At 51.0% G+C, this 26,081-nt stretch overlaps 8 protein-coding genes across 8 annotated transcripts; 4 read left to right on the top strand and 4 right to left on the bottom strand.

Annotated features, from left to right (window-relative positions):
* Positions 1–2,774: 2,774 nt before the first annotated feature.
* On the top strand, positions 2,775–4,202 carry BO83DRAFT_237535 (C2H2 finger domain protein). The gene is made up of 5 exons (XM_025526942.1): positions 2,775–3,028; positions 3,088–3,113; positions 3,177–3,284; positions 3,342–3,897; positions 3,953–4,202. Exons 1-5 carry the CDS (start codon positions 2,903–2,905, stop codon positions 4,073–4,075), a joined length of 939 nt encoding a protein of 312 aa, XP_025389700.1. The 5' UTR covers positions 2,775–2,902; the 3' UTR covers positions 4,076–4,202.
* An 852-nt stretch (positions 4,203–5,054) lies between these two features.
* Positions 5,055–6,769, bottom strand: BO83DRAFT_357970 (uncharacterized protein; the record flags this gene model as incomplete). Its single annotated transcript, XM_025529281.1, has 3 exons — positions 5,055–6,048; positions 6,111–6,429; positions 6,498–6,769. The coding sequence occupies 3 exons, from the start codon at positions 6,767–6,769 to the stop codon at positions 5,299–5,301; spliced, it is 1,341 nt and encodes a 446-aa protein (XP_025389701.1). The 3' UTR covers positions 5,055–5,298.
* Positions 6,770–7,759: 990 nt separating this feature from the next.
* On the top strand, positions 7,760–9,750 carry BO83DRAFT_425632 (gamma-glutamyltransferase family protein; the record flags this gene model as incomplete). Its single annotated transcript, XM_025535218.1, has 4 exons — positions 7,760–7,924; positions 7,984–8,002; positions 8,061–8,410; positions 8,464–9,750. 4 exons carry the CDS (start codon positions 7,760–7,762, stop codon positions 9,748–9,750), a joined length of 1,821 nt encoding a protein of 606 aa, XP_025389702.1.
* A 548-nt stretch (positions 9,751–10,298) lies between these two features.
* On the bottom strand, positions 10,299–14,789 carry BO83DRAFT_387372 (PE repeat family protein; the record flags this gene model as incomplete). Its single annotated transcript, XM_025532710.1, has 2 exons — positions 10,299–14,410; positions 14,519–14,789. The coding sequence occupies 2 exons, from the start codon at positions 14,787–14,789 to the stop codon at positions 10,299–10,301; spliced, it is 4,383 nt and encodes a 1,460-aa protein (XP_025389703.1).
* A 3,662-nt stretch (positions 14,790–18,451) lies between these two features.
* On the bottom strand, positions 18,452–20,306 carry BO83DRAFT_397562 (MFS transporter; the record flags this gene model as incomplete). The annotated part of the gene is made up of 3 exons (XM_025533194.1): positions 18,452–18,748; positions 18,852–19,861; positions 19,922–20,306. 3 exons carry the CDS (start codon positions 20,304–20,306, stop codon positions 18,452–18,454), a joined length of 1,692 nt encoding a protein of 563 aa, XP_025389704.1.
* A 1,723-nt stretch (positions 20,307–22,029) lies between these two features.
* BO83DRAFT_425635 (putative thiol methyltransferase) lies at positions 22,030–22,970 on the top strand (the record flags this gene model as incomplete). The annotated part of the gene is made up of 2 exons (XM_025535219.1): positions 22,030–22,533; positions 22,614–22,970. The coding sequence occupies 2 exons, from the start codon at positions 22,030–22,032 to the stop codon at positions 22,968–22,970; spliced, it is 861 nt and encodes a 286-aa protein (XP_025389705.1).
* Positions 22,971–23,021: 51 nt separating this feature from the next.
* Positions 23,022–24,242, bottom strand: BO83DRAFT_237712 (deubiquitinase OTU2). The gene has a single exon (XM_025526943.1). The coding sequence runs from the start codon at positions 24,075–24,077 to the stop codon at positions 23,073–23,075; it is 1,005 nt and encodes a 334-aa protein (XP_025389706.1). The 5' UTR covers positions 24,078–24,242; the 3' UTR covers positions 23,022–23,072.
* Positions 24,243–24,764: 522 nt separating this feature from the next.
* Positions 24,765–25,764, top strand: BO83DRAFT_309547 (short chain dehydrogenase/reductase family; the record flags this gene model as incomplete). The annotated part of the gene is made up of 4 exons (XM_025527400.1): positions 24,765–24,794; positions 24,868–25,093; positions 25,177–25,480; positions 25,545–25,764. 4 exons carry the CDS (start codon positions 24,765–24,767, stop codon positions 25,762–25,764), a joined length of 780 nt encoding a protein of 259 aa, XP_025389707.1.
* Between the last annotated feature and the right edge of the window lie 317 nt (positions 25,765–26,081).

Genomic DNA, 26,081 nt, shown 5'->3' on the forward strand with positions numbered 1-26,081 from the left:
GGAAACCGCCGTATTGTGTGTGCCGCAATACCACCAACTGGATTGAACCCTATCGCTCTCGTACGGGATGTCAACTGACAATTTCAAATGGTCAAGGTGGGTCGCCCCACTTGGTCCACGTTTAGCTTGGATGGAACTTTGGCCAGTGGCCCGTGGAGTACGGAATAGCCCGATCTTATAAGCCTTTTCCTCTTTAGCCTAAGGACCTTGGCTAGCTCCCTGAATTTGGCAGCCCGTCTCCAAAGTGGACCGTCGGATGGGGGGTTGCTTGTGAGGCTTTGATGAAAAGCCTGAGGAGCGACACCGGGGTTGGCTTGCTTGTTGGGCTATCCTGGTAAGTCAAGTCTCTGCCCACTACTTTAGCCTGCTTAAGTCTGGAGTTGGCTCGAAAACTAGAGGGCAGCAGACCTGGCCAGAATACTTTGGGTCCTCCATGTCATAAACGAGCCCCCCAATCATGAGGCTCAGACACCCAACAACTTCCCCAATTTTGTGCAGTGATGGTGTTCGACCTTCAGGCTCTGCATGATGTTCTTTCTCCTTATCAACAATATCCAACCTCAATATCGTAAACCCCATACTGCCTTGCCTCTAATAGATACTGAGACAGACACCCCTGCACAATACTCGCACGTCACCTTCACCATGTCAGCAAATTAATAGAACACTAGTAATAGTAGCACTGCAGCAGGGGTAAGGGAACGGTCTAGGGGAAGGAATAGCCATGTGGTTGGCGGTCTTAGCTTGCCAACCTCTTGATGGTGCCATCTGTTTGGGCAGTATAGTAGGGAGTAGTATAGGTGGGAAACAAGTAAGTAGCTACAACACATCTCCTACACTACACCACACCGGACCACAACGGCCATCATCCGAACCCATCAGCTTTCCATAATGCAATGTATGACTCGTATCTTCATAGCTGACGGGATCGACTGGGATCGAATCCTGAGCCATGTGCACAGGGTATTGTTGCCCAGGAGTGGGGTACCCCTTTCTTTCCCCCCTCTTTTCTCCATATCCGTCTCCGTGATCCCGTCCGTCTCCTTTCTCCTTCGCACGAGTATGAAGAGTCCGGTTCCGCTAATTAATTTGTTTTTCTCGTGAGTGAGCGAGGGAGTGTGCCTCTGGCAGAGTTACCCGGAGAAGCCTAACTTTCCCTTTTCTAATTTTCTCGTACCGGCCGGGACTGGAGATCGGGAAAACCATGGCTCAGCTTATGCAAGTGGAGTCTGGTAGTAGAAAAACCAACAACAAACGGAGCCGTTGTAGTATGAGTATTCGCTTGATCAGTCAGTTAGTACATGAATTGACGAACAGGGTAAATTAGATGTTTTCTTTTCTTTTCTTTTTTTGTCCTATTTTCCTGCCGAGAAAATTCGACGATACAGGAAAGGTTCTTCTTCAACTCCAATCTGCAGTGTGCCTCAGCCGCAACACCACCAGGACTTGCTAGTCAAGTAGTCGCTTGAAGGGGAAAGGGATGTTGGCCTCATGGCGGCTGTCATTTGCCCGTTCGCCCAACGGGCCCCATAGTAACGATGGATTTAACCAAGCCTAAAGAGGGAAACCCATCGTTCCTGCCAAGTGAGTATGACAAAAACGCCCTGCCGCTTTTTCTCTCTTTCTTTTCTTCCTATTTGGTCTTGTCTGACTGTTTATTTTATTTTATCTTATTTTCTTTCCCTACCGGATCAATAAAATTGAACTGAAAAATCCTGATCGGGAAAGAGATGACAGGAATGGATCCATTTTACTTTCTGATTCCCACTTTTTGTAAAGACACACTGGCAGCGTCGGTTAGCCTCGCTGGGGAGAGCGGATTCACGGTTCCGTCTCCATCTGACCTGGTGGAAGTCAAAGTAGTAGTCTAAGTCTAACATAGCCATGGTAGCAGGGCTAGTCCTGAGTGGTTGCTTGCTGTGATCACCCTACAAACTGATCATCAAACTGCAGTGCACTGGCTCTCTCGCTTACCTGCCTTAGGTACATTTTTTTTTTTTTCTTTCCCTCCCTTGGTGCAGAACTTGAAGGAGATTGGACGATAATCGCATTGTCGTATTTATTTTTATCTCTGATTACTCTTATTATTATTATTATTGTTGTTATTATTATTATCTGCACGATTTCGATTTACTCTAATGAATTTTTTCATATTACCATAATATTACATTTAATTTTCCAATTTATTCTATTTACTATTTTGTTACTATGCTTCCAAATCATTTCCCACCTTCGCTTTCCCCGGCGATCGCTCGGGAAGGACAAAAAAATACCAAGTTAAGTAATTAAGTAGTAGTTAGTGGTTCAACCCAGGTCTAGCCTCATCCAGTGGTGCTTCTATATCACTTTTGCTTTGCTCCCTCTAGACTATCCACCCTGACAGCCTCTCCGCCACCATTCCGCCCGTTTCAGATCGTCACTTTACTTCTTCTTTTATTTTTCTTTCCCCATCTTAATCTCACTGCCCCAATCCGGCCTGCAGATGCGAGGCATTTTCCCTGCCTCCTCCGTTCTGATCTCACCCTGGTCTGTTCCCCAATTCTGTTAGTATAGCTGCATCACAGCCCACCTCCCACTCTAACCCCCAATCTCCACACTTACCACATGTCTATCCCGTTCCTGACAAGTTCTGGGTCTGTTACAGAATGATCAGGGGATAGCCTCCTTCAGGAACCAAATCCTATATCAATCGCTCACTCGCCAATCTGAATCCTGTCTATCTTCACTCCATCACAACCAACTCTATAAGATCAAAGCCTCTTCCTGCCTCTTCATCCTTCAAACTCCAACAACTCAAACCTCAAACAACTACAACTACTCTCAATCCTACTCCTGCTACAACAACATCCGATACCTTCTAGAACACCTTCAGATACACCAAGCAGGCAGACAAACTTGAACAATGCGTCGAAGCACTACTCAGTCGGAGATCCCTCTTCCTATCACCTACACTCCAACTACGCATCGCATCAGCAAAGCGAAGAAGGGAAAGCGTGTGCATGCTTGCGAATACCCAGGCTGCAACAAGGTTGGTACCACGAGGATGCTGTCGCACAGACCTGGAACCAAGCTGACCCTTCAATTCAGGTCTTCACCAGAGCCGAGCACCGAAGGTAAGCCGTTGCACTTGTGTCGCAATAATCTTGCCTTATTGGTATGCTAACCAAATCTTGCAGACGCCATGAGCTGAACCACAACCCTGAAGCCCTATTCCGCTGTACCCACAGCCACTGCAAAAAGGCATTCCACCGCCCTGACCTTCTCGCCCGCCACATGGAAAGACAGTAAGTACTTCCTGCCATAAAGGCTTGCTTGTCACCTTTACTGACGATTACCTCCAGCGAATTGGAAGCACAGATGGACAGGACTGCCCAATGGCACCAGCAGAGCCGAACTCCCCTCATCTCTGAGCCTTATGTCCCTGCCACCACGTCTATGCCCTCAACTCAAACACCGTACTTGGCCGTTACCCAACCGCACAATGCCATGTCGGTTGGTGCCCTCGTGGCGCCTGCCATCCACCCAGACCTCTCCAATGACTGCGGCTTGATGTGGAATAGTGTCGAAATTACATCTGGACACCAGACTCCTTTGTACCAAGGCCCCCATCAGATTCACGAGTCCGTAGAAGACAGTCGGTACTACGCTACCCCGGAAACGTGCCCGTCTCCTCTCTCGGATGGCACTTCCCTTTCAGTGCACTCTCACTCCCGTTCGTCTGTCGTCTCCACACCGGTTACGGTCGCTGAACCGTATCCCGAGAGCCTCATGGAACCCGACCTGACTTCCTCGCCAATGTCCATGCAGTCGAATATGCGCTGCTGGGAACAGCCAGACACCAGCCTTCCGTCCCTAAGCATGATGCCCCTTCCTCTCACCGAAAGCCTCCTTCATCCGGTATGTCAATCAGAGAGACATCCACCATAATATGTTCGCTAATTCCTTATTGCAGTCTATCCACTGCCATTATCCATCGCCCAGCTGGTCAGCGAGCCCAAGCCTGACCTACGAGGAACATGTCCTCCCCCCCGCCTCATACCCACCCGCAATGAACTGGAAGTCATGGGCGATATGAGCAACAACAAAGCCAACAGGCGGTGATGATTTTCATCTATTCACCACCGACGACAGGCCGGTGCCTAATTAGGGCTTATGAGCCACGTTCCAATACGACTGATACGCTAATACTCGCCCCCCTTTGGACGACACGCAGTGATATGTATGCATATCTCTGGTACTTCTAATTTGTGCGGACCGAGAATAATGCGACTGCACGAGAAGAAGAGAACCACGCAGCATCACCGTCAAGCCGGTCTCGCACCGTTCAAATGAACCATAATACGACATTAATGCCGCCACGCATTGACGTTGGCATTACCAGGCCCATGAGGCCATGGGAACGAGCCACCAAAGAAACTGGTGGCCTCATCCCATTATTGATCTGTTTATCCATCCTTGTTATCATTTCCTTTGTCTATCTGCACATATTTCCTTTGTTCTGGAGAAAAAAGCCCTGGTTTGCAATTTGGCTACCCGGCTACTGGATGGCGTCCATTTGGGATCTTCATGATTGATTATATACCCATGCTGTGTGGCTTTCTTATTTCGCAACGTGCACTGATTGTCCATATGTCATGTTATACTTATTGAGTTATGCTAGCTTGATGGTTTCTTCTTTTGTTGTGCCTTGATGTTTTATCTGAGCCAATGATGTTTTCTTTATATTTTGTTTGTTCTTTCCTATGCAACCTTGTCCAATGTTTTGCTCTTTTCCTTATAGAAACGTGTTTGTATACTAGTATAGACTTCACTTCTTGCTGCAAGACCTATCTATTTTACACCTTACTTCCGATAATCTTTCTCATAATTCTCCTGATTATCCATCTGTTAGTTCGTCTGATATTGTTCCGAATGATTTATTCTGGTTAGGTAACTTGGTTTGAAGAACTGGGGTTTGGTTTCAGAAGACTCTGAATTGTTTTGAATTGTTGGCAAGCCTTTCACTGTGTAGTACATGAGATTCTTGACAATGACACTGGCAAAGATACTCTGCTCAGAATAATCTGGGAGATGCTGATATTCATGATTCTAGGAAATATCCACTGTTGACTGCTGCTAGACATAATGATCAAGCCATCAAATTACCTGCTGTTATCTCGCTAGATGAGACTGAATCTCAGCCAGAAAACTTTGAAATATCCAGGATACCAAGTCGCGTTCACATCCTGTCTTCGCCTACCAGGCAAGTTCGCTACATAAGCCCTTGGCAATTACTTCATCTATCTAACGTTCGTAAAGTCATTTAACACCCCACAGCTCATCCCTGGCCGGAATGACTCTCCAACACCATCCGCACCAGCTTCTATGCTGTCCCCGCTCCTCTCTAGTAAGATACTCGCCTGTTTCACGCTCATCTTCATGCTCTACTACGCAAGCACCCACCGTGACTCGTTTTTTCGCCTTGTGTTTGACGCGGCCTCCGATGCCGATAATCTCCTGTCGAAAGTAGCCCGGTTCTTCTTCCTCACGATGCTCCCAGCCGTCATGGGCGTGATTGTGGTGTCGTGGAGGACTCTGGCTGTGGCGATGTTCATAGTAGCGACCATAGTCAGGGGGGCTCCCTGAGGCTTCGTCCGCTTCGCATTCTACTTCTAGCTCAATTTCTTGGGCTGCAAGGCAATCCTCTCCTCTACCGCACTTGACGCCTTGGCAGCCTTCTCCAATCCCAGTGCCGAGGCCACCAAGATAGGTACTATAACGAGTGCGCCATGTCCATACCCGTCGGTAGGTGGTATCGCTGCTGCGTACTTGGTGTCCGCATTGATGACAAAGCCATATAGCATCATCGCAGGAGCAAGGCGTACGTTGGAATGCCGAGATTATGGACTGAGGAGGGTGTGAAGGCGCATGTGTGTAGATTTTCTGTGGATGAGCATGTTCGTAGGGTTGCTCGATAAGCTCATTCAGAGGGGCCGTACGACAAGTGGTGCAGAGACGACGAATGCGGTGTTTGAGCATGTGGCTGGATGGAGGCTTGATAACGCAATTCTACATGGTACAAGTATCAGTATTGGAATGGGACGACACAGAGCTTGGTGGAGCAGACTCACCCGGCACACAACCTTGGAACATCGACGGCATTCGGCCACCATATCTCGGGCGCATTTAGAGATTTTGCCACTGGTCAGGCGTCCGGAACTTCTGGCATTCTGGCTGAGCAAACGCATAACCGACTTGACGCTGTCGGGAATGCAAGCTCCGCTGTTCAACATGTCCGATAGTGTTTCGATATACTCATTCTCACAACGCAAGGTCTGCTTAACCAGCTGCGGGCGATAGGGAGACAGGTTGGCGTGGAATTGACGACATGTTCGTGAAAGGGCGTGTAGAGTATTCAGATCCACCGAGCGAGCAATTGCTTTGATAATCCTGTATCCGCAGTCAGCACACCATACCGAACCAGACACTGGAGCGGCCTGGTTCAAAGTGTCTCATACGGATAGCAGCTCAGAGCAGCTGAGAAAGCATTCCGATTTGGATTTTGTTGTGGCGCTTTAGAGATGGGAGAAATGCTGTGTAACGGGTCTGCGGAGCGATCACTGTCCGCGGATACATCCGCTGCACGATGCGGCTCGTCCGGTTTGACAGGTAATAGTTCGGATAACCCAGGCTTTTTGGGTTCTATGTAGGGATGTAGGAAGGGATTGGAGGGACCCGAGATATGATGCGGGCTAAGCGCATCGTCGTCGAAGTCTATGAAAACCACCATCCTGTTCGAGGGAAGTATTTATGGCACAGGCGGAGGGGAAAGAGATGCACAGGTTCCGAAGAGGCTTGCTAACCGGCAGCAAACTGAATGAACGAGCAACAAGTATTGAGCACTAGAAGTAAGACAGGCAAGCCAGATCAGTCTAGTTGGGCCATTATAAGTATATCAAACGTCCAAAGAAGCACTAGAAGCCTGTTGAAGGCTACAGTGGGATGATACGGCAGGGAAACATCCAGCTCCGCTCCGTATTCGGCGCGGGTCCTGAAGATCAACAGCAGTGGTTCGTCTCGGCGATCGAGAACCCGTGGGCGATTTGGCTGGGTCAGATGGGGAATCCCAACGTGGAACCGAAGCCTTCAGGGCGGTCCTTATTATATTCGAGGCAGACGAGTCATATCCAACACGCCTCGTGGAAGAGATAGATCGGGAACGATGTTGGTTGCATCGATTTCTCCCAACGTCATGCCTTGTTGGGGTCACGCGTCGGCCGCCAGTCAGGTGTTACGCCTTTCCTCTTCGGGAAGGTGCATCTCTCTCTCTCTCTTCTCCGCTCCTCCGCATTTGCTCGGCTTCTCGCTTCTTCCACTTTCTATTGCAATATTAGTCTCAATGAAGAGAATGAAGGTGGCACCATTATAGTCAGAACTCTGTAATACATCTTCTATGTTTTATCAACTCAATTGGCCGTGGATGGTACCTCTACGCCTAAGGATGGACTCGAGCATCTCCCTCCACGGCGGCCAAAAGGAGGGGCGAGACTCATCTTACCCCACCAGGCAGTTGGAGTCATTCTTTCTATCTTATCGGGGAAGTCGGGGCATTTTCCGAGGATAACTGATCGCCTCTATCGTATCCCTTAGCCGAATCCTTAGGACAAATATACTTCTTGTCTCGTGTTTCTTCCTCCTTCTCTACTACTTGACTTTCTGCTCAACCTTCCTTCGCGAGATCCCTCCCGCATCGCAGACACACCCCCGTCACGTCATCAAGATGCCATTGAACTCCAAAGCTGTCTATTCTCGGCTCAACCCCGATTTTGTCCCTTTCGCGAGCCGGAGAAGTACTGTGCATAGCACAAAAGGAATTGTAACGTGTACTCAGCCATTGGCAGCCGCCGCAGGCCACAGAATCCTGAGTGAAGGAGGCAATGCCGCCGTACGTTCTTGAGGAACCCCCGCCATCTTCTGAGATTTAAATGCTGACTTTGGTAAAAGGATGCTGCTGTAGCTGTCGGTCAGTAGAATAAGTGACTTTTGAGGGAAGATGAAACTAAGAGAAATGTGTCTACTAGCTGCGGCATTGAATATCACAGAGCCCTCATCCACAGGCATCGGTGGAGACATGTTCTGCCTCTTTTATGATGCCAAAACGAAGAAAGTCCATTCACTGAACGGCTCTGGTCGCTATCCTGCCAATGCGACCCTCGAAAAGGTCAGGAAGGATCTGAACCTTGGCCCAGATGAGTCTGGAAAAATACCCATGACCAGCGTCCTCGCTGTGTCTACTCCCGGTGCAGCGGCAGGGTGGGTTGATACTGTGGAAAAGTTTGGTAGTGGAAAACTCTCTCTGGAGCAGATCTTGCGTCCTGCTATCGAACTTGGTGAGGAAGGCTTTCCTGTCTCAGAGCTGGCATCTTTCTTTGTAAGCACACCGTTCTCTTCGTCCGACTTATACAACAAGCTGACTCTCTGCAGTGGCACGAAAGCGAGCATCTGATTCGCGCAGCATCGCCAAACTACCACGAGATGCTCAAGTCTGACCCGAACGCTGAAAACGGTGTTCGGAGCCCTCTCCCCGGAGAAATCCTGAGAAACCCCACACTGGCCCAGACATTCCGAACGCTTGCCGCGGAGGGAAAGAAGGGCTTCTACGAAGGACGTGTTGCAGAAGAACTTGTCAAAGTCGTCCAGGACCTGGGAGGCTATATCACCCTGGAAGACCTGAAATTCCACGCCGAAACCGGAAGCCAGGAAACAGAAGCCATCTCCCTCAAATTCACCGGTCAGGATATCGTCGAGAAGCAGGCCGCCGGTACAACCGGCGAGGCTAACCAGGGAGTGGAGATATGGGAGCATCCACCAAACGGACAGGGTATCGTGGCTCTCATGGCCTTGGGTATCCTCGAGGAACTAGAGCGCACAGGAAAGATCCCAAAGTTCACTGAGGCACAGCACAACTCCGCCGAATATCTACACGCAATCATTGAAAGCCTTCGCATTGCATTTGCCGATGCGTCCTGGTGGGTCACCGATCCCGATGTGGAAAAGGTTCCAAGCAAGGAACTTATATCCCGCGAATATCTCGCGGAACGTGCCAAACTCTTCAACCCTGATAAGGCGTCCGATATCCTTGACCATGGCAGTCCAGCCCACAACCACTGTGATACAGTATACTTTGCAGTGACAGACAAAGAAGGAAACGGTATCTCCTTCATCAACAGCAACTATGGTGGATTCGGAACATGTATCATACCCAAGGGATGTGGATTCACCCTCCAAAACCGGGGTGCCAACTTTTCGCTGACCCCAGGGCATCCGAACGCACTGGCTCCGCGCAAGCGACCTTACCACACCATTATCCCAGCATTAATCACCAACGTCTCCGATGGATCTCTCCACTCGGTATATGGTGTGATGGGTGGCTTTATGCAGCCTCAAGGTCACGTCCAGGTCCTCCTCAATATGCTTGCGTTCAATTATCACCCTCAAGCTGCACTAGATTCACCTAGAATCTGTATCTCTGCTGGGAACGCCGATGAGGGAAAGCCCATCGACAGAACAGTCTATGTGGAGGAAGGCGTCAGCGATGCTGCGGTTGAGGGCCTGAAGAAGCTGGGCCATCAGGTCGAGGTTCTGACTGGATGGAAGAGGGGCATGTTCGGCCGTGGACAGATCATTCGTTGTCACTATGATGATGGGAAGCTGGTGTACAGTGCTGGAAGCGACTTGAGAGGTGATGGAATGGCGATTCCAGCCTTGTGAAGCCTTACTCCGGTAGTTCAGAACCTCCTTGTTACGAGCTGAGACGATACGTATCCTAGAATGTGCTAATGCAGCCTAAATAAATTTGATTTAGAGATATTCCACAGCGCGCTTAGAATCCCATAAGATGAGAGGAACAAGAGTAGAAAAAAAGAACCCCCCGCTAATTACCATACGCTCCATCGCAGAAATAGCACTTTTCAAAGGAGAAGAGAAGAGAAGAAAACATTAGACGTAAAATATAAGTCCACATAGAGAAAAGATAGTCATATTTATCATCGCATTCATCAATTGCATGCAACATACATCAAACGTAAGATACATGAGAATAGAACCGAAATAGGCTAAAATGCTTTCATAAAAAGGTCACAAGCACCCCGAACCATATGCTATTCCCGCTGATGCATGCATGCTGTGAATCTGCTGCGCAAAAGAAACTGCAAGTCAAAATGGACAAAAGAAAACAAAGAATAAATATATACATCGAGCTGACAGAGAGGAAGGTAGAAAGCGAAGAATGAGTGTTCGTTTCCCAAGCAAGTCTATTATCAGTGAGCAGCAATCGCACCCAAGAGAGTCTTCAGCTTGGATGGTCCACTGGGTGGAGGAGACGGCTCGCGTCGATGTCTGTGATGACGATGGCGATGTTCTCCGCTACTACGGTGAGGACGACGTTGCTCGGGTTCCTCCCCTGCCCTTGCTTCCTGCTCCATCTCCATCCTCTTGCGCTCTCTGCGAGCTTCACGCCAAGCTCGAGCTTCTTCGTCGTCCTCGGGACGTGGTCGACTTGAGCGCTCACTGCTGCTCTTGCCTTCTTGCGACTGACGTTGACTCTGGTGGGAGGATGACCTTCTCTCACGATCTTTGTAGACGTTAGCGGAGGCCTTGGCAGCGTTGATCTTCAGAAGTGGGCCATTGGTGTCTGACTGACCCTCCATATACTTCAAGAAGAAGCGAGGCTTGGGTTCTGTAGATTGGGTGTGGCGCGACGACGAGCTGCTCTTGCGCTCGCGGTCCTGACTTCCAGAGTGATCTGACCGTGGGTGTGACCTGGTGGGTGCGCTCTCTTTACCGCTCAAAGAACGTTCGGATTGTTCCAAGTTCCTTGATCTTGCGCTTCGCTCAGAGCGCCTTGCGTGTTCTTGCTCCCGCTCCCGTTCAAGTTGTTCACGTTGTTCGCGCTCGCGTTCGCGTTCTCGGTGTCTGCGCTCACGCTCTTGTTGTTTGCGCTCTTGGTCTTGTTGCAGACGCTCTTGTTCTTGTTGTCTGCGCGCGCGTTCTTGCCGTCTTTGCTCGCGCTCGCGCTCACGCTCGAGCTCACGTTGGCGTTCGTACTCTCGTTCCCGTTCCCGTTTCCGCTCGTCGCGATCCCGGTCACGCTCCCGCTGCCTGTCCTTTTCCCTCTCACTTCCACGGTCCGAAGAGCGACGCTCTTTCTCGATGACCTGAATCTTTTGCTTCTGCTTCTCTTCGTGCATCTTCTTGGAGTCCTGTAAAGCTTGCGCCCATCGACCCATGATACTAATACGCTCACCCTTTCGCCTTTGTGAGCGATGACCATCAGACGAGCTCCTAGACTCCTTCCGATCATAGTCAGCGTCGGGTGATCTTCTGTGCTTCCTTTGTGAATCTTTACGGTGGACTGCTGCGGTGACGGCGGCGGCGGCTGTGGCCCCGGCTATGGCTCCGCCTAGAATTTCACCCCTTGAAGAACCGTTAGCCTCGGTTTCTTCTGACGGCTCTGAGCTCGGATCTGCTTCATATCCTTCGCTTTCGCCCTGTTCTTCCGGCGGGGGTGCTGCGACTTCTGATGCCTCGATAGGAACGGCTCTCTCAGCAGGAGCTGTATCTTCTGCCGGTCCTGGTCCATTGACTGAACCGGGTTCGTCAGCAGGTGCAGGATCTTCTGCGGGTACTTCAACAGGAGCGGGGTCTTCAGCGGCAGGCTGCTCTTGAGCAGGAGCGGGCTCTGACCTGGCAGCAGGCTCTTCAGCCGGGGCGGCGACTGCCACATCAGCCTCTTCCGCAACGAGCTCTTCTGCAGCAGCAGGTTCCTCCATGGCGGCAGGTTCCACGGCGGCAGGCTCTTCCACAGCGGCAGGTTCCTCCACAGCGGCAGGTTCCTCCACAGCGGCAGGTTCCTCCACAGCAGCAGGTTCCTCCACAGCAGCAGGCTCTTCAGACGGGGCGGCGGCTTCCGCAGCAGCCTCCTCCGCAACGGGCTCTTCTACAGCAGCAGGTTCCTCCACCGCAGGTGTAGCTTCTTCCGCTGGAGCAGGCTCTTCAGGCTCCTCCACCGGGGCAGGCTCATTTACAGCAGGAATAGCCTCTTCCACTGTAGCAGGTTCTTCGACCACAGCGGTTTCTTCAGCAGGGGTAGCTTCTTCCACTTCAGGCTCCTGCCCCGCGGCAGGCTCATCTACTGGAGCGGGTTCTTCCGCTGGAGCGGGATCATCAACAGCTCTTTCAGCGGGAACCTCTTCCACAGATGAAGTCTCTTCTGCTGGCGGTTGTGCTTCAGCGGTAGTGTTCTCCTCGGGAGCAGGTTCTTCAACCGAAGCTGGCTCTTCTTCGACCGGTGCGGGCTCCTCCGTGGCGGCAGGTTCCTCGACAGCGGGTTCCTCAACAGTCTCATTAACTGGGGCAGGCTCTTCGGCCGGAGCGGGCTCTTCAGTGATAGGCTCCTCGGCGGCGGGCTCCTCGGCGGCGGGTTCCTCGGTGGCGGGCACCTCGACAGCTTCTTCGATGGGTGCAGGATCCTCAGCCAGTACTGATTCTTCAACGGTAGCCTCAGCTTCAGGTTCATTGGCAGCAGCAGGTTCCTCAATCGCGGGCTCGTCGGCGATAGACTCCTCAGCAGCAACTTCCTCTTCAACAGCCTCCTCTACTGGAGCAGACTTTTCAGCCGGGACATTCTCCTCAAGCGCAGGTTCAGGAGGTGTCTCATCTGGGGCTGGAGGTTCTTCAGCTGCAGGTTCTTCAGCGATAGCTTCTTCTGCAGGAGCGGATTCTTCGGGCACCGCTTCTGTGGCCGGCTCTTCGGCGGGAGCTTCTTCAGGAACTTCACCGACACCCTCTTCTGCTGGCACTTCCTCAGTCGATGGTGTCTCTCCAGGGGCCGCTTCTTGTGTTACTTGCTCGGGTTCTTCGACATGAACTGGCTCTTCTGTTGGCGCATCTTCAGCGGCGAGATCAGCAGGAGACTCCTCAGATTCCGGTGCGGCACCCTCGGCATCTTCGTTCGGAGTCGCTTCTTCGACTGCGGCCTCAGCGGCCGGGACTTCCTCTGCTGCGGCCTCCGCGGGAGACTCCTCTGCAACTACTTCCTCGGTCGGCTTTTCGTCAGCTGGCTCTTGAGCATCTACCGGTTCATCCTCGCTTGCTGGTTCCGGAGTAGTCTCCGCTGCCGCTGGAGTTTCATTGGTAGGCTCTTCGACTGACTCCGAAGTCGCGGCTTCCTCAGGAGGCACCTCCACGTTTACTGCCTCCTCCGCGGCGGGTTCGGATGCAGGTTCTGCTGCTTCTGTAGTTTCCTCAGCCGGTACGTCTGCTGTATCATCCGCGGTGGGCTCTTCAGCCGGAGGTTCTTCTGCAACACTCTCTCCGGCGGGTTCTTCCATGACAACGGCTTCCTCAGCAGGTGTCTCGACGGGTGTCTCGGTAGGTGTCTCAGCAGAATCTTCTTCAGCGACAGGTGATTCGGTAGACTCCTCGGCTGGCGCTTCGCCGGATTCAACTTCTGCTGAGGCCTCATCGGTTGTTTCAGGCTGTACGGACCCTTCAGGTGACTCTTCGGGGGGAGCGGCCGGTTCTTCCGGTGCCTCTTCAGTTGCATTTGCTGGCTCTGCTTCGGGTTCAACGGTGGCATTGTCCGCCGCTAAATCTTCTGTCGACTCTGGCGTTCCCTCGTCTGCTGGTGCTCCATCCACAGTTTCTGTGGTTTCGGGACTAGGTTGTTCCTCTGAAGTTTGATTCTCCTGTCCTTCTGGGGCGACAGGGGTTTCCGTGGATTCTGGCGCAGGCTCGGGTTGTGCTTCAGCCTCATGCTCCTGGGCCTCCGCGTCTGCAGCCGGTTCTTCGGGCGATGCATCGCCGCTGTTGGCTTCGGTGCCCTCGTCGTTGCTAGGGGGCTCAGCAGGGGGCTCAGCCTCGCCCTCTTGACTCTCTGCCGGTGGCTGTTCTGTTGCGTTCTCCCCGTCCTTATCAGCGTCGATCAAATCGGCCGTCGTTGGTTTCGCCGGCGATTCATCATCGGGCTTGGTGTCTTCAGCCGCTTGTTGTTCGGTTTCTTCTTTTTCGGCTTCGACATTATCATGTTCTGTAGGAGGATCACCTTCTATGAAGTCATCCTCTATGTGTAAGGTCAGCTGACTTTGGGAACTGATATCAACATCAGGCGTACCATTGCTGGGGGCTTCAGTGTTCTCCTCGGGCGATGTATCATCTACATCCGCCGGTGCAGCGTCTGCATCGACTGGTTCCGGTTCTATGTCTTTGGGTGCATCCTCAACAGGTTGATCACTGGGAGGACTATCTTCCGGCGGTGGGGTGGACTCGTCTGCTTCAGGAGGGGGACTCTCGCCTTCCTCTTTTGTTTCAGCAGTCGTATCGTGGGAGGTCTCTTCAGCCTCTGGTGGAGGCGTTGTTGCTTCGGTGGCACCTGGTGAAGCTTAGTACAAGGAAGTATAAGATGATAAATGTCACGTGAGGTAACATGGTAACAAGTGTCTCAGGCCAGAAGGTAGTATCACAGGCAGGTCCAACATACCTTCAGACTCGGGAGATGTTGAGCCACCATCGGCAGGGGCACTATCGGATCCTTCTGTAGGGGTAGTCTCGGCGGCCGGGGCATTATCTGGTTCGACGGGGTTGTTGTTATTGTCCTGATCCTTAGGCGGCGTCAGATGATCCGTAGATGCAGTATTGACAGGGTAATATGAAAAGCTAAAAGTTTGACGGTCGAAGGTCTGATAGTGACGCTCGAAAGTCTGGTACTCAAACTTGGGAAGTTGTGCATACTGGACCGGGCGTTGCTCCATTTTCTCCGACATCAACGGGTGCCTCTGGGGTGGGATCGGGAGAGGGGGTTTGCTCTTTGGACAGTTGATTGTCGTTTACGGGGAGCCTTTGCTTATTATTATTGTTGTTGTTGTTCTTCTTTTTCTTGTTGTTTCCTTTTTTACCCATGGCATCGGATCAGTGGCGTTTCTTGGGTCTCTGATGACCTCTTTGTGAAACGGGAGTAACAAGCGGATATAAATCTATTGAAGGAAATATGACATATGCCTGTCGAATGTCTAGACAAGGCGCAGAAGACAGGGGGGAAGGCGAATGAAGAAAACCCAAAAATAGGGGCAACGCAAGAAAAAGGAACGCGAAACGAGGGGTGCTGTGTAATTGCTGGGTTAAGCAAACGCTGGGGTATGAGAGGTTGGAAACGCAAAGGGCAAAAAGGGCATAGGCCCGATGGTCCGCCAACAACATTGTGGTTCCTTTTCGAGGACGAAGACGAGGCGACGTATAGTAGTGCATTCGCTATCCAGTGCAATGGGTCACTGTCCAGGAATGGCTCGGGCTTGGGGCTGGGGACGTCATGAACGAACTGCCCGACGGCAACTCGTATCATTGGGCCACGTCTCATGGGCCCCATCCCTCCCGGATGGACATAGAAAGAGGGTCTTCTTCCGGAAGCATCACTGGGGCAAGGGGATAACCGGCGGAGCACCATCTGCAGCAGAAGCATGCAGTCGCAACTAGCAAGCAGGTGGCGGCGGGGAGTGGATGGGCAATTGTGGTCCAGATAGGATAGCAACACCACAGGGAATTGGGTGCTCCGTAGGGTGTGTCATTAGTGTGGTGGGGGTGGTGCCACAGCTCCATCACAAGTGTTTTCGTAATTTAAATTTTTTTTTCACCATCTGGTGTCAATTCCTTTTGTTTATTTGGCCTCTTGCGGGCAGAAGTATTGCATAGATAGTTCAAAAGTATCGTGGTTAGCCAATGCCCTGCAAGTACTTTGTACGGGATCGTAAATCCAGTGGGAGAGGAAAAAGCAATCGGAGGGTCGATAGAGACCTGCGCCTTGAGCATGCAAGGTCAAATGATTGATCTTAGGCCCAATGAGTGAACACTCTAATACAGCCAATCATGCCGGCATCCGGGGCAATGAAAGGCGACAAAAAAAAAGAAGCCATCGAAAGTGAAAAGGGCGCTGCCCATGGTTACTCCGACCTGTCGAGTGTACCTCATCAACATAGCCGGAGCACCAGTATCATAATCATTCATGCCCAACGGCTGGTGCAGCAATAGTAGTAAATTAGACGCATGGTCCGTGAGTAGCGAGACTGGGTCCCTGGCCAGGGAAGAAAAAAAGCTAGGGATGGTTGGGTGTAACTAGGGTGCGAATGTTATGGCCATGGGTAGGGATTACTGTTGTGACTGTGCACCGTTCGGTGGGTAAAGGCGATCAATCATCGACAACAGCATCACTCCCCATCACCGAGATGACAAGGGGGGTGAGGGAAAGCTGGTCGCGAGAGAGGGGGGCGATGAAGATCTCCAGAACCCTGGTCAATTCGTACTTCTGGTACTGATGAAGAACCATCGAAGCCAAAACGAAGCAAGCCAGAAGGGTCAATGGAAAAACAAATGCCTGGCGGAATGGTGAGGAAAGGAAAGAGAGGGAGGGGAGGAGGGAAAGTGAAGCCGGATTCGAAACTCCACCGGACAATTCAGCAGCCGCAGATCACTGGACCGCCCAACCAGGAATAGTGGGAATTTCTTTCGATCGGGTTTCAATTTGTTTCATTTCAAGTGCCTTGACTATTCATGATCTCATTCAACAAGAGGTCAATTTTTCTCAGGCACTATGAAGATGGGAAGTAAAGGAATTGTCCATCGTGTCTCCAATCCCGATGACATTTTCCCGATCCACGATGGGAAGGTCTGTCATCCCAAATTCGCATCGCGATTACTTCCGAGTAATAATCGAGAGATTGAATCAATAATTCCGAGGAAGGTCCAGATCATGGGCGGTGGGCAAGAAAAGAAGCCGGACTCGTCGCATCCACCGATAAGTGAGGCGCATTGCTGTTCTGGCAGCCGGTGAGTGGCTACCAGTGCACGCCCGCCCCCATCCAGGCCCGTTGAAGGAGGCGTCATTAGTGAGTAGATGGATGGACATGGCTGCAAGCTACGGAGCACACTAAATCGTGATGCTAACTAACCCCATTCCTCCGAGACCCTCCATTTCTCCCTTGGCTACCTGCCCATCAGGCAAGCTGCCCAGCATTGCAGCTTGCGCAGACAGTGTTGTGTTTTGATGGGCTCCCCCGCTCGGGTCTATACAAACCCCAATTTCCAATCATCCCAATCAGCCAGCACCGATGTCTTCTCCCTCTGGCATAAACACCCTCCACGTCAACAACCCCCTCATCTATCTATTGCCATCGCAACTGCCTTAACCCATCATCTCAGATACTCAGCCAGATACCCGAGATCGTTATGTGCGTGTCATTTATTTACTAGATCTTTCTATTGCCAGCACAGCGTAAATCTGTCAGGTTCAGGTCGAGATCGCCCGCAGATCTGACCTAAGTAACGTATAGTAAGGTACCCAGTATAGACTACTATCTACACGTAGCGGACGGACGCCCAAAGAGATGATGGTCACACAATAGCAGATGCCAGGTCCGACAGAATGACATTCTCTCTCTATGCAAGTTTAATAATCTTGCCATCATGGGGTGCTTTCTTTCTGTCTCCGGCAATCCATTTGCTGGCCACCACCGAAACCCTAGTCGATACTTTCGGTGTCATCCCACGCTGGAACATGCAACGGGCCGGATATGGCTGCCTCCCCGCTGGATTTCACCACCATCCCTGACCCATAGCCTTGATGTTTAATCCATCCATCTGGTGGTACCGCTTATGCATGTTTCCGCTTCGTCCCGGCGGTGCGAATTGCTGGTCCATTCCATCCGCTAAACCCCCATCTGTGGCCCCGTCAGGTAAAATTGCCGTCTAAACCATACGCGTACTTTGTGCTTGAGCGCTTACCTGGTCAGCCTGTGCTGTCAAAGTTCTGGCTGCCAATCACCGTGTGAGATGCTAGAATAGGATCACTAGAAGCGTGAGAGCTATCAGAATCTACTACACTCGCCTTGGTCTGCGCATGCTTGGGTAACCACTGTTGGCAGTGACATTGACACTGGGACCTATTATGAAACAATGCACGGGCTCAGAATCGACACTACCCCAAATTCATCCAATTAGTTATTGACTTGGGTATTCTATTGATCTGGACCTCAACGCTCTATTGTCCTTCGAACCAGGCGATAGCTGTCGTTCGCCACAGCCTAGCAGGAGGCATCTGGCCTCACTTGGGCTTCATCAAGTCTAAAAATAAACAATTATGCAGTTTTGGGTATCCTCAAGACGTAACCGTTCTCTGGCGAATTTGAGGCCACTTCCACCTGTCATAACGACGCGGACTTGACTCCTAGTACCACCAGGCGTGATAGTTCGAGAAAGAAAAGGAACCCGGCAGATACCCCGAGACAGAAAGCCAAGGAAATACTTTATGCAACCGTCTATGATGATCTTGACAAAACACGACACTTACCAATAGGGTCTAGACCCAAGTAACAGTGGTTGGCACCCAACGCAGCGTACCAATGACCGAGACTGGTCATAAAGGACGTCATGTTCTCAGAGCATCCATCGATTTCCTCCATCGAGGCCCGTAAACTTTCATCACGAAGAGGACGGAGCTGCTTGCAAACGCGACCAGTCCGAGAATGGTGAACAGCCATCCATTGCCAATGGCATCGATGATTGGGGCGGTGACAACTGAGCCCACGCAGGAGAAGATATTTCGCATGAAATTGTTTAGTGCGACACCTGCAGAGGATTTCTTGGGCATGAACTCTGTCAGCATGGTCGTTGCCATGCCGAAAATGAGCATTGATCCGACGCCGAAGAAGAAATTGGCAATCATCTACACAAACTTGTCAGTAAGATGCCATGAAGTGCATGAAGCAGAGGGGATAAGCATCAGCAGATGTGTGAAACCCTGCGTGTCAGACATCCAAGAAACATACCGGTGCTAGCCAAAACACGCCTCGATCCGCGCACCATCCATACCAGATCAGTCCAGCAGGGTAGAGCATGGCGCCAAGCCAGGCATTCTCACGCATCCGGTCTTCGGGACGATAGATCAAGTTTCCATGTTCGTCGTATCTTTTGGCTTTCTTTGCCTCCCGTTGCATGATGCTATCCATCCAACGGCCTCCGAAGGTGCTAGCAACAACATATCCGAGCGAGTTGGGTATATAAAGCAGGCCAACGATGATTGTACTGAAATTATATGGACTAGCGCTGAATGTATGCTCAACACTGACATTTAGCACATAAAGAGATCCAAAAGTGATACTTGCGTAGTATACAGTTAGTAGAACGGGAGGATAGCGCAGGTAAAGAATGATCTTCAAAGGGTCAAGAAACACCATCTTGAGGACCTTCAACCACCTAGTGGTGAACTGAACGACTTGTCGAGAGGATACTCGACTCACTTGACGCCTAATAGTTTCCTCTTGCTCGATATTTGCCTCCTGTGTCTGGAGTTTCGTGTTTGCCAGTGTTTCTGGAAGGGCAAAAAAGATGAAAACCACGGTGAGCCCTCCATAGGCGGCCAGAAACCAAAGCGTACTTCGCCATCCCCAGCGTTCAGCTAAAGCACCTCCTACAATTGGGGCTAACAGAGGTCCACATAGCGGACCGAGATAGAAGATATTCATAGCACGTCCCCTTTCTTGGGGGTCCCAAAGGTCCGCAATAGTTCCTGCACCAACAGCCTGAACTGATGCAGATGCACCACCACTCAACATTCGCAGTACAATGAGCATAGCTATTGAACTAGAGATGGCGCAGAGAGAGTTGAAAACGACGAAGAGGCTGAAGGAAACGAGGTATATCGTTCGTCGTCCCAATCTTTCGCTAAAAGATGACCACCACAGTGGGAAGATCGACATACTAAGCATGTATAGGGAGATTGATAAATTTGTTATGGTTGTTGAGGTTCCCAGTTCCATTGATACTTGGGAAAGGGAGGCTGGCATCCATGTAAGGACACGACCAAATGGAGCCACGACTGGAGAGATGGACGACTTACGAAAGAAGATTGAGCTACCCATTGGAGCTGCGGCTCCTGCCACTGCTACCACGAATGTGATAAACCATTTGGTCTTCCGCGGATATACCTTGGGGTTCTCAACTTCAGCCAGCAACGAGAGCTGACCGAAAAGTCCCCTTCGTTTCAATCTAGGTACCACTATCGGACCCTCTTTCTCTTCCTCTGAAAAGGTAGTGCGAACATGTGATTCCTCATCTTTGCCTTCTATCACGGGAGAGTCGTCAGAGCCTTGAGATATGGAGTCAGGGTCGCACTTCTCGTCGATCATCTCATCATTAGATCGTATTGCTTCAGGGTGAGTATGACCAGCTGGGGAAATCTGCACCAAGTCGGCATCAGGGATACCATTTGTTGCTGTCGCCATCTTCCTTTCCGTATTGCTTTTCCATACGAGAGGCTAACAGTCCAAGCAGCACGATAGGGCTCGTTTCACAAGGGACACACCAAGAGGTCGGGACAGACTAGAATATCATGCATGTGATAAAGTGAAAGTAGCATGCGCTAACTTGCCTTGCCGGCAAGGCCAGTGACAAACTGTTAAGACGAAGTATAAAAGCTGAGTAACATCATAGACTGTCAATAAGTCGTAAGTATAGACGTGAATAGTGGTGAGGGAGAGTGGGAGACGAGCTGGTCGGCCAGATAAAACAGTTGGAAAAGATCAAGTTTGGAGTAAGAAAGAAGAGGAGGAAGACTGGGGTGCGTCTTTGCTCATGATTTAGTTTGTATCAGCCGGGGTTGGTTCGTCCTAATCGGGCAGGAAACTGTATGTGCCTTCCCCACTTGCTCTGGGTTGCACCTGCCATTGGATCTCGACAATCCAGGAATCCTTGATAGATCGATTCTGCTTACAAAGGATATAGATCCTGCACGGGCTGCAGGGTAAATTTCCCGGTTTCTTATCTTTTCACTACAGCTTTATTTTCTCTATTCTACGATCGTATCTCTGGCCGCAATTCAAAATCCCAACAATCCAGATAATAACACCATCTAGCTGAAACTGGCAAGCAGCACGTAGTACACCGCTACATACGCAAGGCGCCAGTATGCATACCGCAGTCAAACCCTTTTGGTTGCAAAATCCTGTCTGAAATCTGTGTAGTTTGTTCCATAATCAATGACCAGGTACCCCGTCAGTGTGCTAAGCCCATGAATCAAGCAGCATCTAACCCTCCCTCCATACTCTAGGGGGCAAAGCCAAATTCAAGGCCAGCCAGTCAGAGACCAACCAACTGGTGCCGTCCCATCCGATGGCGGTCATTTCCGTCCCTGATTTGGCACTAATCGGTGCTTTGCCGAGGTCAAGCCTCGCTAGATAGCCGGACGTTAAATGTCCCGCTCGGTAGTGGGGACTCATAGCATGAGGAACAGGAAGGAAAACAGTATGAACATCCGAATGCACATGGCACACAATATCACAGGTGCTCAGTCTTTGAGGCTCGAGAGTATAACCGTAAGTAAACGATAATTGACATCAATGGTGTGATCTAGCTAGATTGCTCCTTGATAAGGGCTCTCGGGGTCCTCTATATGGTATTGATCGTCATGTCGGGGAGAAGTAAAGCACCCGTGACACTATTCCAGCGCAATACTTTCGCAATATCCTCTCTTGCAGTCAGATATCGATTGCTTCCTTCAAATTCACGTTGCTCCGACTATCGCTCTATGGACCGTCTTTCCTAATGACCAACTAGGCATGTCAAAGGGTATTACTATGAGATCTAGGAAAACCCCCTCTTTCGGGAAACCCCCAAGCAGCAACGATGTCACTCAAGCAGCCTGAACAGTATAATAAACGTAGCTATCCATATTGACAGTACATCTGCAACATCCAAGTCTATCTCCAAGCAACAGCTATCTATGGACGACAAAACCCTCCCTCCAGCCCAGTGGATACACTCCAGCACGACCCGCCGGCTCACTCAACTTGCCCCACGTCCGAGCCAGAAAGCCAACCAGCCTCATAGACAGTTCCAGAAATACAAACCCAACTAGAATGACAACATAACTCACCACCTACTGACCTCGTACATCCAAAGTACCTACTAGTACCTATTTTCATACCTAGCATCCATCATCAATCCACCATGGCCGACCACCCCACCCTGACAGCAGCCCAACAATCCGTCCACAACACGCTCGCCAAATACCCCGGCGAGAAATACGTCGACGGCTGGGCCGAAATCTGGAACGCAAACCCCACTCCTCCCTGGGACAAGGGCACCCCGAATCCAGCTTTAGAAGATACCCTGACGCAGCGTCAAGGTACAATTGGCAATGCCATCGCCACGGACGCGCAGGGGAAGAAGTACCGCAAGAAAGCGCTAGTCCCGGGCTGTGGAAGGGGAGTGGATGTGCTTCTGTTGGCGAGTTTCGGGTATGATGCGTATGGGTTGGAGTATAGTGCTACGGCGGTTGAGGCGTGTAGGCGGGAGGAGGAGGAGAGTACTACTAGTGCTAAGTATCCCGTGAGAGATGAGGAGGTTGGTAGGGGAAAGGTGGTGTTCGTGCAGGGAGACTTCTTCAAGGATGATTGGTTGGAGGGGTTGGGACTGGGGTTGAATTCTTTTGATTTGATTTATGATTATACGGTGAGTTTTATGATGTCGCTAGAGGAGGCGACGGTCTACGGGTGGTTCTCTAGATGAATGATTACTGATTTCGTGTGTAGTTCTTTTGCGCGTTGAGCCCGTCCATGCGACCTGACTGGGCGCTCCGGCATACTCAGCTATTAGCCCCTTCGCCACATGGGAACTTGATCTGCTTGGAATACCCAAGGCACAAGGACCCATCGCTCCCGGGCCCTCCGTTTGGTCTTTCCTCGGAGGCTTACATGGAGCATCTCAGCCACCCGGGAGAGAAGGTCTCTTATGATGCCCAGGGTCGATGCAGAGGAGACCCTCTCCGTGAGCCAAGTGAGCGAGGACTGGAACGTGTGGCTTATTGGCAGCCTGCCCGAACACATGAGGTGGGCAAGGATGTCAATGGGGAGGTTCAAGACCGTGTATCGATCTGGCGCCGCCGGTAAGGCCATATCCGCGGTAGATGAAGTATCGCCGGGATGGGAGTCACTGCCTTGATTGGTCAATAGCCTAATCTTTGATTGACTTTTTTTGTTTTATACGCTTCTCTATGTATGTTTGGAGAGTGCGTTGTAATGCTCCCCGAGTCCGTATGTGTGTCTGTAGTAAGCCAACCAGATGACCCGCTTGCTTCCCTCTTCGTCGCCTGGCTCTTCGACATCACCCGGTTCAATCTTTTCGATTCTCCCATCGCCTTGGATGACATTGATCTCGACGCCATATGCCCTGGAGATCGCTTGCAATTCCAGTTGTCCGCCCCATTCGGCTGTCAGTTTGACTTTCCTGGTATATTGGTCCAGAGGCTCCTCCATGAATGGTGCAAAGTCGTCCTGGTGATCGCTGATGAAATCTGCCGCCACAGCTCTAACCGCCCGATACCCGTCATGCTTAGGCGAGGCCACGGTATCAATGCGAGATTGAGTTGGAGGCTGAAGGATCATCCTCTTCGGGTCAGGTTTCAGACCGATGCCTTGCTCGTCCAATTGGCATGCGATGGCAGAGAACAGACAGTGTCCATCCGGGTTTATGTCAACCTCCTTCAACTGTAAGCGCTTGAACACGCCCTCCATGACCTCTTTCTCATTTCCACGATGATCGGTCTGGTTTGCAGCCTCCTCCGCAGCAATCGCCGATTGCGCTGCTTGTTCCGCGGCACGACGTGCTAATCTGGCCTTCTGACGATTGGGCTTCTTGGGACGAGGACCGGAGGGCTGCGGGGTAGCGGGGGTAGAGCTTTGAGGCGATGATGTCGTTGTCTCCGACGGGGTATCTGCATTTTGCTGATCGGGCGAGTCACCAGCCTCATCAGCGTTTCGGTCCCCTTCGCTTGATTCGTTCAAACTGAGGTCTTCGATGCCATCCACAGGCTGGTCTGATTCGCCGTTTAGTTGCGCGATTTCAGCTTGTTGCCGCTCAGAGAGCTCTCTTTGAAGCCTCTCGCAATCATCGTTAACTCCTTTGCGGGTCTTCTTCGTGGCGGACTTCTTCTTCTGAGTGATTCGAGCCTGGAGATCTTTTTGTTCCTTGCGGTGTTTAGCTTGTAGCTCCTCCATCCTGGAAAACGGGGGATGTGCTGGTCCAACTGAAACTCTATGAATGACTCTAGAAGAATGTCGAGAATCAATATGTTGAATGAACGCGAAGGGCAGCTATGCAAAAATACAAACAAGGGTATCGTGACAGAGTAGGAAGTTCAATGCTGGACATGCACGAGTGGGATGAAGCTCAGCCCCGCCAAAGCCTGTCGTGACTTTTTCTGGATCACCCGATCGGCCCTTCGGTGTTCATGCCTAAGGCATCAAGTTCCTTGGTCGCTCTTCGGCTACATTGAACGACCATCGAGAGGAGATAAGATACTGGCAATGATGAGAGCTGCCTCATGTGTCTCTACCAGCTTTATGATTACTGTACTCTGTACTGATCAAACTCGTGCTGGCCATTGCCACTGACATGCTATGCAAGCCACTACTAATCACTCCAGAAGCACTGCAACATTGTTCTTCCGTTCCGCCCTGCCTCGGTATCTTTTGTGACACTGTAGAGTGATCCCCGGTTGTTCGGGTATCCCCATTATCCCCAGGCGGTAAAGGTAATATCTATAAGGGGTAGATCAGCGTCTCCGTCCAGACCTCACACGTGCGGCTGACTGAGTTTCTTGCAATCGGTCATCCATTTATGAAACTGACTTCTTCGATCTTCTCTGGCTTTCAAGTACGATATTTACCACACAGACCATCATCATGGACGTTCAAAAGTTGTTCGACGTCAAGGTGCGTACTGCGGAGATGCAGGATAGAGGACTCGGCCTGTACAGCTAAGCTGAAGATCTAACCATGCGATTAGGGCAAAGTCGTGCTGGTCACTGGTGGCGCCAAAGGAATCGGTCGGATGATCTCAGAAGGTTTCGTAAAGAATGGCGCCACTGTCTATATCTCGTCGCGAGACGCCAAGTCTTGCGATAAAGCTGTAAACGAGCTCAATGCACTTGGCACGGGCAAGGCCTATGCTATCCCTGCCGATTTCTATAAAGAAGAGGAAGTCAAGAGATTGGCCGAAGAAATTGCTAAGCGTGAGAGTAGTAAGTCTAGCCCCTAGAGTGCTGCTCCTTGGGGAGAGGGGTGTGCCAAGTACTCTAGCTTAACACATTTCCAGAGCTGCACGTTCTTGTCAACAACTCGGGTTCCAACTGGGGTGCCCCGTATGATGAATACCCTTCGTCTGCATGGACACGAGTTCTCACCCTCAACCTTCATCGTGTGTTCGACCTTACCAAGCTTCTCACCCCTCTTCTGGAGAAAGCCGGCTCATCAGGTGACCCGGCTCGCATTATCAACATCGGTAGTGTTGATGGCATAAGGGTTCCAGCTCTGGAAACCTTTGCCTACAGTGCCAGTAAAGCTGGATTGCACCATTTGAGTCGTGTTTTGGCACACCACCTTGGAAGACGGAACATCACGTACGTGTAACTCCCATATGATCGCTTATCGACGGCGCTTGGGCTGACCCGGCACTACCCGCAGATCAAACTCCTTGGCCTGTGGCCCATTCGAGAGCAAGATGATGGCTGCCACCTTGGAAGCGCATCGGGAGACAATCGAGGCAAGTATTCCTTTGGGTCGGATTGGTACCCCGGAGGATGTTGCAGGTGCGTGCTTGTTCTTGAGCAGCCGCGCCGGCTCGTATGTGAATGGAGCGACTATCACTCTGGACGGCGGTAGCGTAATCGCAGCGAAGCTCTAAACTGTAAGCTGTAAACAAGATGGATGGGATATTTGGGGTAAATCCATGTATGCGTATGCAATGCAGAGTTGATCTAAGCCTACATACAGAAGGTCCAACCCAACTACTGGATTGCTTCACTTAAACTTTTTGATCCGTGGTAGACCTGACAGTCCGTGCCCGAGTCATGCAAATTATAATGTTCAAAAGTTAGTCCAAGCCACTCATCTTGTCTCCCCTACCATGAAGAAGGCAATACGACTGGAGGCTGAACAACGCGCTTGACATCATCCCATGGTTGGCATATGACAAAGGAGGATGTCATGCTGAGCGGGTAA

Source organism: Aspergillus eucalypticola, assembly GCF_003184535.1.
Source record: "Aspergillus eucalypticola CBS 122712 chromosome Unknown BO83scaffold_8, whole genome shotgun sequence".
Lineage (NCBI taxonomy): Eukaryota > Fungi > Ascomycota > Eurotiomycetes > Eurotiales > Aspergillaceae > Aspergillus > Aspergillus eucalypticola.